Here is a 12,412-nt window from a genome sequence, read left to right as displayed (position 1 = left end):
GGGATGTCGTGCGTTAAAGTCGCTGAGCAAGAGCAGCTGCGCGTCTCTGACGAGATTGTCTCAGTGAAAAGGCGAGAGAAGTCTGCTGCTTTCTCACAGGGTGAACTGTAGACATTCAGAACGAAAAGCGACTTGCCTGTGCGTTTGCGTGGTAGAATCTCTATGATCGTATGCTGAATGCTTGTTGCTTCCAATTCGTGCTGTACAGCTGTGAGGCTGCTATGAACGAGCGTGTATGTGCAGGAAGAAGGATGCTTATCAAGCTGATGGTAGGCCACGTAACCGGGAGGGTGAAGAGAGTAGATGTCTCTTGCAAGGCGATAACATTCGGGGCCGGTTCCGTCGCCCGCGGATCAGCTTGCAGTTTCTGTACGAGCTGCTGCAGGTGGCTCCGTTTCTTACGGTACCCCTGCAGTTCCACTGCCATATGGTCAGTGTGGAACACGCCATGATTAAACCATTGCAGGCTTGGGGCCCACTTGCAGCGTGGCAGGTTGGCCGAACAAGGGGGATGCTCGCGGCGCTCAAGCCGTGCATAGACTTTGGCGGTGGTGGACTCCGTGTAATTTTTGAGAGCATTCAGTGAATTATTGGTGGCCTCCCTATAACTCTTCTGGGCGTTCAGTGATGTGTTCGTGTCTGCAATGGCTTGTTGCAGAGTGTTAAAACGGACTTCGAATTTCGTGCCTTGGGTCATGAGAGCCGTAGATAATGCTTTAGAGACCGCCGTAGCGATATCAGTTTCGGCATGAAGCGACGCGGTGGAGGTGTTTGCTTTGCCCTTACCTGCGGGCTGCGATTGCGACTGGGATGGGGAAGAGATGGCCGCCATCGGTTCCGACACAGTCGCGGCTGGTTGCTCAAGGGTTTTGTCTAGCTTTGCTTTTAATGACGATGTATTGTGCAAGGTTTCCTATCTGGGATATTAGTTTAGAGAGCTGAGACTGCTGCGAGGAAAGTTGTGCCGTAAGTGAGGAGTTCTCCCTGACCAACTACCTTCGCTGTGGATCCTGCGACAACGTTGGTGACGCTTTGAGCGACGCTGGGGGTCCTTGCGCCCTGGCAAGCTTCTTGGGACAAGGCACGGATGATGACTGTGACCATCCCTGGGACGAACCAGGGGAGGAGGAGAGAGGTGACAAGGACCAGTTGAGGTAGCTAGCAGAACGGGAGTGCGATCGGGATTTGGACCGTGACTTGGACCGTACTTGGACCTGGACTTGGTCCTGGACTTGGACCGGGGCCTGGATTGGGACCTCAACTGGGACTGGCCATGGTTGCGGGGTCCGGAATGGTCTGTTTGTTGCTGCTGCTGCGGCTGGCCGAGAGGCGAGTACGACTGCTCTTGGGACTGTGAGTGACTGGTGGGAAGGATTGATGGCTGCTGCGGTTGTGGCTCTTCGTCGCGTGCTTGCGCAGGTGCGTAGCCAGACGGGGTAGGCTTCTTAACGAAACGGCGTTTGCAGTTCAAACTGTTCGTTGCGTGACCGCCCTTAGAAACGATGCAGCGGGCATGGCATGTCGGTTGGGTGCCCTGTGGGATTGACGAGTGTTCCTCGCCACAACGCCCACAGCGGTTGCGTTTTAGATAAGGGGAAACGCCAGTATGATGACCCACCTTACGGCAGTTAAAGCATGCTTCTACTTTTGGGTAGAAGGGGTAGAAGCGAATGTAGACAGCGTGATAGAAGATCTATCGTGGCAAACAATCTCCAAGCATGGTGACGAGTACAGGGTTGGTCTGTCCCATGCGACGGCCACCCACAGCCGGCATATTTGGGTTGTTTTCTTGCAAGTCCTTCAAGATTTCTGCATCATTAAAGCTGTCGTAGGCGTTGAACATAATGCCACGAAATGCCTCGTCGGGTGGTGGGGTGTAAACGTGAAATTCGATGGTCCGGACTTCGATCTGCAGTGACGAGATGTGAAGGTAGGCTTGTGCTCGAACGGATTCTCGCACACTTAAGGGTGAAGGTGTTGTTTAAGGGGTGAACCCGCACTTTGTCGCGGGATGTTGGTGGCTGGTTCGGTAGCGAAGCAGCCTTCAGCAGGACTTCATACAGTTGCCATGGCGGCAGCTTCATAAGGTCGACAGGTGTTTTTGGCCATCCCATGATGTAGATGGCATCAGGCGGCATCCTCGGTCGTAGACCTTGTCTTCGCAGGGGCGGCGGGCGTGGTTTCAGGTCGTTACGGGGGGGCGTCGCTTGCTGGGCGCCGTGGAGGTGCGGCGATGGCTGCCAAGAGCCGTCCGACCATTCTTCTGCCGAAATCGTGGTTTCTTCAATCATGTACTCCACGGCGAGGCGAACCAGGCGCGGCAGGAACATGCGATGGAAACGCTAAAGCACTGGCAAAAAGCCTACGTGAAAGGAAGCGGGAGCGTTGCAAAAGACGCGAGAGCGTCTCTCACAGACGCGAAAGCAAGAAACACACGTCCGCTCTCTTCGAAAGCTCAAGAGAGACTTCAACCACTAAAGACATTTTGTTTGACATGTGTGTCCGCAAGGTGATTGAGATGGAGAAACGAAATTACTTCACGTGATATTTTAGTGGATACATCATTTGTCTTTGTAAGAGTTGTGTGATTTATTACATTAAAGAAAAACGTCTCTTTATGATGATGTCAGCAGGTTAGCAGTGTAGACACGTGCCAACCTCTGCTTCAGAAAAAAGGTTGAGTTGACTACATGATTTTCTAAGCAGCGCCAGGAGTACCAAGGAAAAAAGACGCGCCCTAGCGTGTTCTTTACTTCACACATTTCTAGTGACGAAAGCTCCCACGGGGCAGGTATAATCTCATGTGGACTGTTGTATATATGCGTGACACCTCAAAAGTTTGCTGCCGTGCATCGAACATGCTGCTTCTGCTAGCTAGGCTGTGTGTTCAGGCACCTCTGTCATTTCCCGAAAACCACGGAGTTAGCCACCCTAACCGAACAACATGCATAGCGGGATTTCGACTCTCAGGTTCTTTGTTGTGCGTAGCACGCTGCTCGGGCTGTTGCGGTTTTCATGTCGACACTGCTGCTTGCAGTCACCTAGGTGCGCACGTTCTACACATCAGTGTCTGCAGGTAGGGAGAGACCCACTTGGTACAGCAGTAAATAGTCGTCCACAGTGCACGGTATGGAACTTGCACAATGTGCGAACCTGTGGTGCACAGAAATCGTGGTGTTCAAACCAGTTTAAACTGGCATCTCGGCGCTTTGTACATGACTCATGACGCATTGGCGATCACGTGGCACAGTTTTCAAAAACGGGGAATCGCAATACTGCTCCTTTTTGTAATAGAAACTCGCAGTGAGCGCTTTAAAAGGCTTAGCGGCGTGCCGGCTCTGGGCTACACGAGCTTTAGGCTTAGCTTTATGTTTGACTGTTGTTTCAGTCCATGGCCATTCCGCAGTGTGACGGACATACTTCTTTCTTTTTTTTTTTTTTTCTCGACAAGTCTGGCCTCTGTTCGTTCGAGGGTTCGTTCGCGGGGCAGTGCGGGTAGCAATCGCAAGTTGATGGCCATCAATATTAAATAAAATAGAGCAGACGAATGTGCTCAGTACTGTTAACACGTGGTTGTGCGCGTCGAGCGGCGTTATTATCTGGTACCATCCACTTATCACTTAGTGCCATACGCACGGGCCTAATGAGATAGTTAGTGTGGTGAATTTTCCCGGCTTCCGTACCACACTCTCGAAAGTGGCCCCTCACAACGTGTCCGCGAACGGCGGTGCATCGTACTTTTGTTGTTGGTCAAAAGCTTGTATTACACTTGATGATAGCATGTCACTTTTCTTAAGCGGAGGCCCACTGTTACGTAGCTATGATTCTTGTGCCATCACATTAAAAAAAAAAAATTTTATGAGCATGATGCATTTTTTTTTTTTTTCAAATGTTTCTGGTGAACCTTGTTTTCAAAACTTTTTTAAAATCTTATTTCACATTTGTTACAAGGGCTGGACAGGTCGCGTGGTTTATAAAAAGGTAGTGCAGTTCATACCTGGCAATAATCTGTTCAAAAGCTTTCTTCAAAGTCTGTTTCAGTGTGATGTGTATTGTGAGTAAATTAAAATATGGACTTGTGCCCCCGTGTTGCTAAAAGTTTGCTTTTTCAAGCTCCCAGGACGACGTAATAAATGCCTCTGACTGCTCCAAAGCAAGGTTCATCTGCTCCGAAAGTGAAATTTCGTAGCTTCAAAAACTGCTCCCAATTCAGTTTTAGCTGTCTCACACCTGCACCTGGAACCAAGCTTTTTAAGTTTTCCGTCGTGACTATTCTTCAAAAATCAGCGGAAAGAGTGAATTAGTGTCCACTGAGTGAAGCAAGTGGTCTGGTCAGCATGTTTATAAAGTTCCTATTTTGCTGTGAATTTACTCGCCATGCAAGTTAACGTATATTTTTGCTGTGCTGAAGGAACCGAAGGGCAAGCGGAAAGTGATTCAGTCATTCTCCCTCGTATGATGCTGCTGTTTCTCCGTCGTATTGCAGTTCGTAGAGACTAAGATAAAGGAATAAGTTCCTCATGCCCGGCAAAATGAATCGTACACAGTGAGAATTTTAAAATTTATTCGCCATGTATAGCCGTTGCCTTTAACAGCACTGTGCGTACAAGCAAAGCCGTGCCATGCTGTTATATTCCACTGCATGACATCTGCGACATTGTGTGCAAAGCTGGCACGTGACAAGTTTACTCAAGTACCCATGCAGCCTGGGCAACGACTGCAAACGGAGCTGAATTAGTACTGTGCAGAAAAGTTAGTAGAAATGTCACGCATTACTAAATGCCAGGGGTAACCAGAAATTCTTTTCAGGGTGATTGTTGTCCAATCATACTTTATATCTGCTTGTGCATACATTTGCATGTGTGCGTGTATGCATGTACAAGCAAAACTGAAAAATTTTAGGAGGTTTGAATCCACCAGCCCTCCTTGGCTACACCCGTGCTAAGTGTAGCACATGCAGTTCGGTGACCATTCATATATTAACTTGTGTGCATAACGGTGGGTTTTCTAACCCACGTTTCTAATATATGCGATTGTGCCTGAGAGCCTGGGTTCCTAAAGTGCTCAGGAGTTAAGGAAAAGTAATGAGAGACATTGCACATGCCCAGCTTTGCTTGACCCCATTTTTCTTATAGAGAAAAAGCTCGAAAATTTCTTTATATTGTTCAAGCACCAGGGATTCTTTGCAAAAGCCTTTCATGGTATCTGGTGTGCCAAAATATTGTCTTCTTCTTTATGGCCTCAGTTTCACACTTTCACTGAGGCAATGTGAAAGTGACGCAAATGCTGGTTTTTCAATTTTTTAAATCACTCCGAACACCCCTAAGATGAAGTGAACACAGCTTGCATGCCTGGAGCCATAATATATTGTTACGCGACATCGGCAGCGAAAGAGCATCATAGACGACGATGACGATAAAAGGGACCGTGCTCGTGTTGTTGTTGCTGCCGTTCCTCCATCTTGGCTGCAGCTGCCTCTGACTCTCCCTGCAGCTGCCTCTGGCTCTCCCTGTATATTTTGTAAATATATTTATTTCATTCATTCTCTCACCCCCGTGACATTTGGTGATGGTGCGGGGTACAACACGATATAATGGAGCTCCGCAGTGGCCGGCGCTTCAATTTTTCCACCATGGCAAACCAGGGACCCCGCTCCCGCCGAAGTGACAACAACAAGAACTGTTGTCCTTCCACAGCTAAAAGATCCTGGCACGTTCTGTGGCACGGATGATGTCGACATTGAAGAATGGTTGCCATTGTACGAACGTATAAGTAAAAATTACCGCTGGGATGAAACTCTTGTGTTAGCCAATATGCTGTTCTACTTCAAAAGAACAGCAAAAGTGTGGTTTGAGAACCACGAAGATGAAATTGGAAGCTAGGATGTGTGCAAAGAAAAGATGCGCGCCCTTTTCAGCAAGTCTGTGGGTAGAAAGGCAGCGGCCAAGAAGGAGTTGGCATCTCGTGTGCAAACGTCATCAGAGTACTACGTGACTTATATACAGGACGTGCTTGCCCTTTGCCGAAAAGCAGACAATGGCATGGAAGAAACCGAAAAAGTAGCCCACATATTGAAATGCATTGCAGATGATGCATTCAACCTTCTCATATGCAAGGACTGCAACACAGTCGATACCATCATCAAGGAGTGTCAGTGTTTTGAGGCCGCAAAAAGTCGACGTATCGCCCATAATTTCACTCGACTACCAAACACAGCAGCAACCTGGTCATGCGAAGACGGGCCTACACTACAGACGCCGTTAACTGCAGAGCACGTGACCAAGATCATCAGACGTGACCTTGAAGATCTGTCTCCTGCGTCTACGTGCTCCCTTGCCTGTGACTCTAGCCCTCAGATGGTGCCACTCGTACATGCCATTGTGTGACAAGAGCTTTCCAATGCTGGACTGGCCTCCGAGTGCACTACAGCTCCCTCTCAGCCTATCAAACGTCGTCGACCCCGTTTCGTATGCCCAAAGCCAGAACTTTCTGGCGCGCCCTCGCAATCTAGCCGAGTGGAGGACTGCTGACGATCGCCCGATTTGTTTCAATTGTCACCGTATCAGACACGTGGCCCGCCATTGTAACACTCGGTGGTATTGGCATCAGGCATCCTATGGGTACACCCATCGGCCAGAGAGGGATCATGAATGCTTTAAAAGTTACCAGAAGTCACCTCAGGCCACCAGTGAAGACGTTCCTTCTATGCCGCTATATCGTCGTCGCTCTCCATCTCCGCATGCTCACCAGTCCCGTTCACCGCTCTCCCGTTGCCCGTCGTCTCGCTCGCCCCAATTTCGCCGACCAGCGTTGCCGACTGACCACCTGCCGCGGGAAAACTAGATGATGCAGCTCCCGGAGGTGATGCTGCATCGACCACTTGCCCGCCAAATCCTCTGACCATGCTGCCGACTCGACGCAACCTTATTGATGTTGAGGTAGACGACACACCCTTGTTGCTCTTGTGGACATAGGGGCTCACATATCAGTGATGAATTCAAAACTTCGTTGCCGCCTTAGGAAAGTTTTAACGCCACCCACAGTACTACTCATCCAGGTCGCCGACAGCGGCACGTTTCCCGTGTTTGGAATGTGCTCCGCGCGTATAAGTTTGGCTGATCGCTCCACGACAGTGCTATTTGCTGTGCTCGAGAAATGTTCTTATGAACTTATCCTCGGCATGGACTTTTTATCCACCCACTCTGCCCTTATTGATTGTGGAACCGGCATGCTTCAACTTGATTGCAGTCCATGGGCATCGCCGGTCATGCTAGTCAAGAAGAAGGATGGCAGCTGGGGCTTCTGCGTAGACTACCGTCACTTAAGCAAAGTAACACGTAAGGAGGTGTATCCACTACCGCGGATTGACGATGCTCTCGGCTGTCTACATGGGTCTGCCTACTTTTCATCTATCGATTCGCGATCAGGATACTGGCAGATTTCTGTTGATCATCGAGACCGTGAGAAAACCGCATTCATCACACCGGATGAACTTTTCCAGTTCAAGGTTATGCCATTCGGATTGTGTAATGCCCCAGCTACACTTGAAAAGATGATGGACTCTCTCCTGCATGGATACAAATGGTCCATGTGCCTGTGCTATCTCGATGACGTCATCGTATTTTCACCTACATTTGAAAGCCACCTTAGCTGCTTAATCGCTGTTCTTGAGGTAGGTTTTCCGGACAGCAGGACTTCAGCTCAACTCTTTCAAATGTTGCTTTGGCCGTCCGGAAATCACTGTGCTGGGCCACCTTGTCATTGCTGGAGGCGTGCAACCTAATCCTGACAAAATTAGAGTTGTCAGAGATTTTCCCATACCACGTTCCGCAAAAGATGTACGCAGATTTATCGGCATTTGTTCTTACTTTCGACGTTTCTAGAAGAATTTTGCTGACATTGCCCGACCACTTACGGAGCTACTGAAGAAGGACATGCCTTTTTACTGGCGTACTGACCAAGCAACTGCCTTCAGCACCCTTACAACATTACTTGCTTCACTCCCCAACTTGGCCCATTTTGACCGTCAGCCCATACTGAAGTTCGTACCGATGCCATCGGACATGGAATTGGGGCTGTTCTCGCCCAGTGGCAACGAGGACAGGATCGCGTCATTGCTTATGCCAGTCGCCTCCTTTCTCCTTCGGAGAGCAAGTTTTCCATTACAGAGCGTGAGTGCCTTCCACTAGTCTGGGCAGTCTAGGAATTTCGACCATACTTGTTTGCCCGCACCTTTTCGGTAATTACAGATCATCATGCCTTGTGCTGGCTGTCGTCCTTTAAAGATCCAACTGGACGACTTGGCCGTTGGGCCTTGAAACTACAAGAATACAGCTTTGACGTGGCATACAAATCTGGCCTAATGCACCAAGATGCCGACTGTCTATCCCGTCACCCCGTGGACCCACCCGACCTTTCAGCACATGATTCTGACCCTTGTGTCTTCGCCATGTCGGCTTTCACCGACATATGCAAGGAACAGCTCAGCGATGTCCACTTGCGGTCTATCATGCAGAGTCTACGTTTGCCCCACGTAGACCTGTCGCTACACTTGTTCGTTCTACGCGATAGCATTCTTTGCCGACTCAACACTAGCGCCGAGGGACCAGAGCTACTGCTCGTAGTTCCTGCGACACTCCGTTCCGCTGTACTTGAACAGCTTCACGACGCCCCAACCGCGGGACATCTCGGGGTCACGCGCACGTACGATCGCGTGCGGCGTAGATTCTTCTGGCCAGGCCTTTACCGTTCTGTGCGCCGATACGTTGCCGCCTGTGAGTCCTGCCAGCGCTCCAAACATTCCACCTTGCCACTAGCTGGTCCGCTTCAACCAATAGACATACCCACCGTTCCCTTCTACCGCCTCGGTCTTGATCTCGTTGGACCATTTCCTACTTCTCTCACTCTCAGTGGATAGCCGTAGCCACTGATTACGCCACAAGACACGCTATCACACGAGCACTACCGACAAGCTGTGTCACTGACGTCACGGACTTCTCGCTTCATGATGTAATTCTTCACCATGGCACTCCTCGACAGCTGCTGACCGATCGTGGTCGCTCATTTCTTTCAAAAGTAGTAAGTGACGTTCTTCGCTTGTGTTCGACGCGTCACAAGCTCACTACGGCCTATCATCCACAAACAAATGGTCTTACCGAGCGCCGAAATCGAACCTTGACAACAATGCTCTCCATGTACGTTTCCAAAGATCACCTTGATTGGGATAGTACTTTGCCTTATGTGACATTCGCGAACAATTTGTCACGCCACGACACCGCTGGCTTCTCTCCCTTCTATTTATTGTTCGGCCACCATCCAGCGTAACCCTTCGAGACTCTTCTCCCATCAACTACGCAAACGGTTACAGAGTACGCCCGGGATGCCACTGCTCGGGCTCAAGTGGTCCGCCAAATCGCACGGGAACATCTTCTTGGCTCGCAGCTCTCTGAGAAGGCCCGCTATGATAGCCATCACAGAGTAGTTTCCTACTCTCCAGGTTCATTGGTCTTCCTCTGGACACCATGCCGCCACGTTGGCCTCTCTTCGAAGCTCCTGTCTCGCTACTCGGGGCCTTACAAGGTTTTACGCCGGCTTACCGAGGTCACGCACGAGATTGCTCCGTTAGACAGTCAGTCGTCGTCGTCCGCACCTGCCACTGACGTCGTCCACGTGACCCGCCTGAAACCATACATCTTGGCATATGATCCTGCTCTTCTTTAGGTGCCGAGACGGCGCTGCCAGCGGCGGGGGGTTATATGTTACACGACATCGGCAACGAAAGAGCATCATAGACGACGAAGACGATGAAAGCGACCGTGCTCGTGTTGTTGTGGCTGCTGTTCCTCCATCTTGGTTGCAGCTGCCTCTGACTCTCCCTGTATATTTTGTAAATATATTTATTTAATTCATTCTCTCATCCCCATGACAATATTATTGTTTTTGGGTAATTCATGGGGGTTATTGCGCCATGAGCAGGCTTTTTGCCACATGATGCTTCTCGTGATGCATGTGTGCGCTTTTTCTTCTGTGGCCGTCTGCCATAGTTTGGGAACACACGTCCTCTAGGAGCGGGGATTTTCTGACCGTACATTGCTGGAATGAAGGAAAACAGGATGCTTGTCTTTTCATTCTGATCGTGCAATGACCAATACAAATTTTCGCGTTACCTCCTTTATGAGAGTTGCGATGGGGGTTTTTGGTAGTTCATCTTAGTAAGTTTACTTGTAGTGCACGTAAACCACAGAAAGAAATGAGGCCACATGCAGACAGACAGAGCGCTGTCTGTCTGCATGTGGCCTCAATTCTTCTGTTGTTTACGTGCACTACAAGGAAACTTACTGAAGATGTACCTTCTTTAGCTTTGTTTTTGATCTTATTGTTTTGAGTTATCAGGCTATACAAAGGTAGCATGGTTTGCACATGTGTGCTTACAGTGCATGTAATTCATGCCTAAATACAAGGTTGTTTCAAAGTAATAAACTAAAAATTGCGAGTTAGAACTTTTGTCTGTCCCTCGTCTAGCTTTACATTTGAAACTGCTGAGTGGTTTATAAAGATGGAAGTTTTTTTTACATTTATGTGCATTTACCTTTGTTGGGATAAATCATGTGGCAATTAATCATTGAGTTTTTATTGCTCTAAATTACATTCAAATTGTCACACGCTCTTGACGTTTACTGTGCAGGTGGTGTCACCCAGTGGGAACATCACTTCTGAGGAGCCGCTTGAACTCGAGGAGGGACACCGTGGTACGTTTGGAGTGGCTGCTGTCTCTGCACCCGCGTGTATGTCTGTGCTGCAAGGCCGAGTATGATATGTAACAGTGTAGGTGACTGCGAATTTCTCTGAGCCTGCCATATTGCAATCTTCGCGTGTTTTATTGTTAAGAACACCATAAAGAAAATGGAGATTATGAAACGTTTCTGATGCATCACGTAGAAAAAAAATTCGGCAGATCCCACGTACCTTGGGAATCGACGTTATGCGAAGCATGAGAGGGAAGGTGAGCGTGTCGCAATTTTATTATTGTGCGACATGTCCAGAAATGACGCTAATTATATGTACAAATGTCGCACGCACAGACATATATTGAAGAGTTGCAGATATTTATATAACCAGTTTGTACTTGCGCAACGATGCCAACAGGAACATGCGTATTAGCAACACCAGAAGCTGATATGAAGAACTGATGCTCGCGAAGATGCTGGCCCTGGACACTGCTACCTAAATCAACTTCAGCGCATGACACTTAACTACAATTGACGTTAACCCGACGTGACAGCTGTATCAAAGGAGTACATATCTAATGTTTAAAATTAAATAGGGAGCACTGCAACCACAATTGACGTTTCACGAAGATTAGCGCCCATTTGAAACGTAGTTCCGAGACCGGGCGCAGCTGTGTGGTAGAATGCTTCATTGCCACGCTGAATGCTTGGGTTTGATTCCAGCTGGGGCCCTGACATTTATTCTTTTCATTCATCGGGTCGACGCTACCGATATCAGGCGTTAAAATTACCCATGTGTGTTCTCGTCGTTCCTCAGTAGATACTAAGTGTCAATCACCTGAGGTACATACACGCATATCCATGGCACATACTCGCCCATGGGTATGTGCCACTATCTGGCGAAAAGTGTTTGACAACGTACGCGACGGGAATGGGACATTATTTATGTTTTGACCAGCGCGTCATATTCATCAAGTTATCTTACCTTCCCATGCTAATTTTGGTTCACGCAAAGTTGTTTATGTTTTGACCAGCACGTCATATTTATCAAATTATCTTACCTTCCCATGCTAATTTTGGTTCATGCTAACTGAAAGGCCAACTCCAGCGATTTTTGACCATGTCAAGGTTCTAGTGTTTCCATGTTCCTAAGACACTCTTGTCACGGGCCTTTAGCTTAAATGCTCAGGAAATTTCTATATAATTTTTGATAAGCAAAAATGTGCAATATCGAAACCAAAACCCAATTGATCATTCTGTCTGCGTATCACGTACTATTTGGTAGAGCCAGAGATCGTATACTGGTTCTGCCGGCATGGAATATGAATGCTGGGCGGGCGAGCGGGCGGGCGGGCGGGTGGTGGCGTCATTTAGGGTGGGTGGTGGCGTCATGATGCCCGGGCGGCATCATTTAGCTGCTCGAACACGTCGACAGAACACGGGGCCGTCGCCATCTTGGGATCACAGAGCCGACGCTGTCCAAACGTCAGTGGTTGAGCCAAAGGAGCGTGTAGAGAGCGACTTCCCCACATAGAAGATGTAAACGTCTTCTTAGTTCAACTCTAGCCATTGGGCACCAATTGTGATGTGCCATTTTAGCCGACTGATATACTGGGTTCTGAGGCGGCCTAAGAAGGACGTCCACACTCTTTCAAGACCAGGAAGGGACTGCCTAATCCTTTTTT

General features: G+C 48.7%; 1 protein-coding gene across 10 annotated transcripts in view; it reads left to right on the top strand.

Moving 5' to 3' along the window:
* LOC119163037 (uncharacterized) overlaps window positions 1-12,412 on the top strand; it is a 214,165-nt gene that overhangs the window by 78,513 nt on the left and 123,240 nt on the right. For 7 of the 10 annotated variants that reach the window (XM_037414931.2, XM_037414927.2, XM_037414925.2 and 4 more), the window contains one exon: window positions 10,685-10,784. In XM_037414931.2, coding sequence (XP_037270828.2) covers window positions 10,685-10,784 — 100 coding nt within the window. The remainder of the gene's footprint in view (window positions 1-10,684; window positions 10,785-12,412) is intronic. The other 3 variants (XM_037414934.2, XM_037414932.2, XM_037414933.2) reach the window with 1 other exon arrangement.

This window comes from Rhipicephalus microplus, chromosome 9 (genome assembly GCF_043290135.1).
Source record: "Rhipicephalus microplus isolate Deutch F79 chromosome 9, USDA_Rmic, whole genome shotgun sequence".
In the NCBI taxonomy this organism is placed as follows: Eukaryota; Metazoa; Arthropoda; class Arachnida; order Ixodida; family Ixodidae; genus Rhipicephalus; species Rhipicephalus microplus.
Note: the sequence above shows the minus strand (reverse complement) of the source record. Positions and strands in the feature narration are given on the sequence as shown.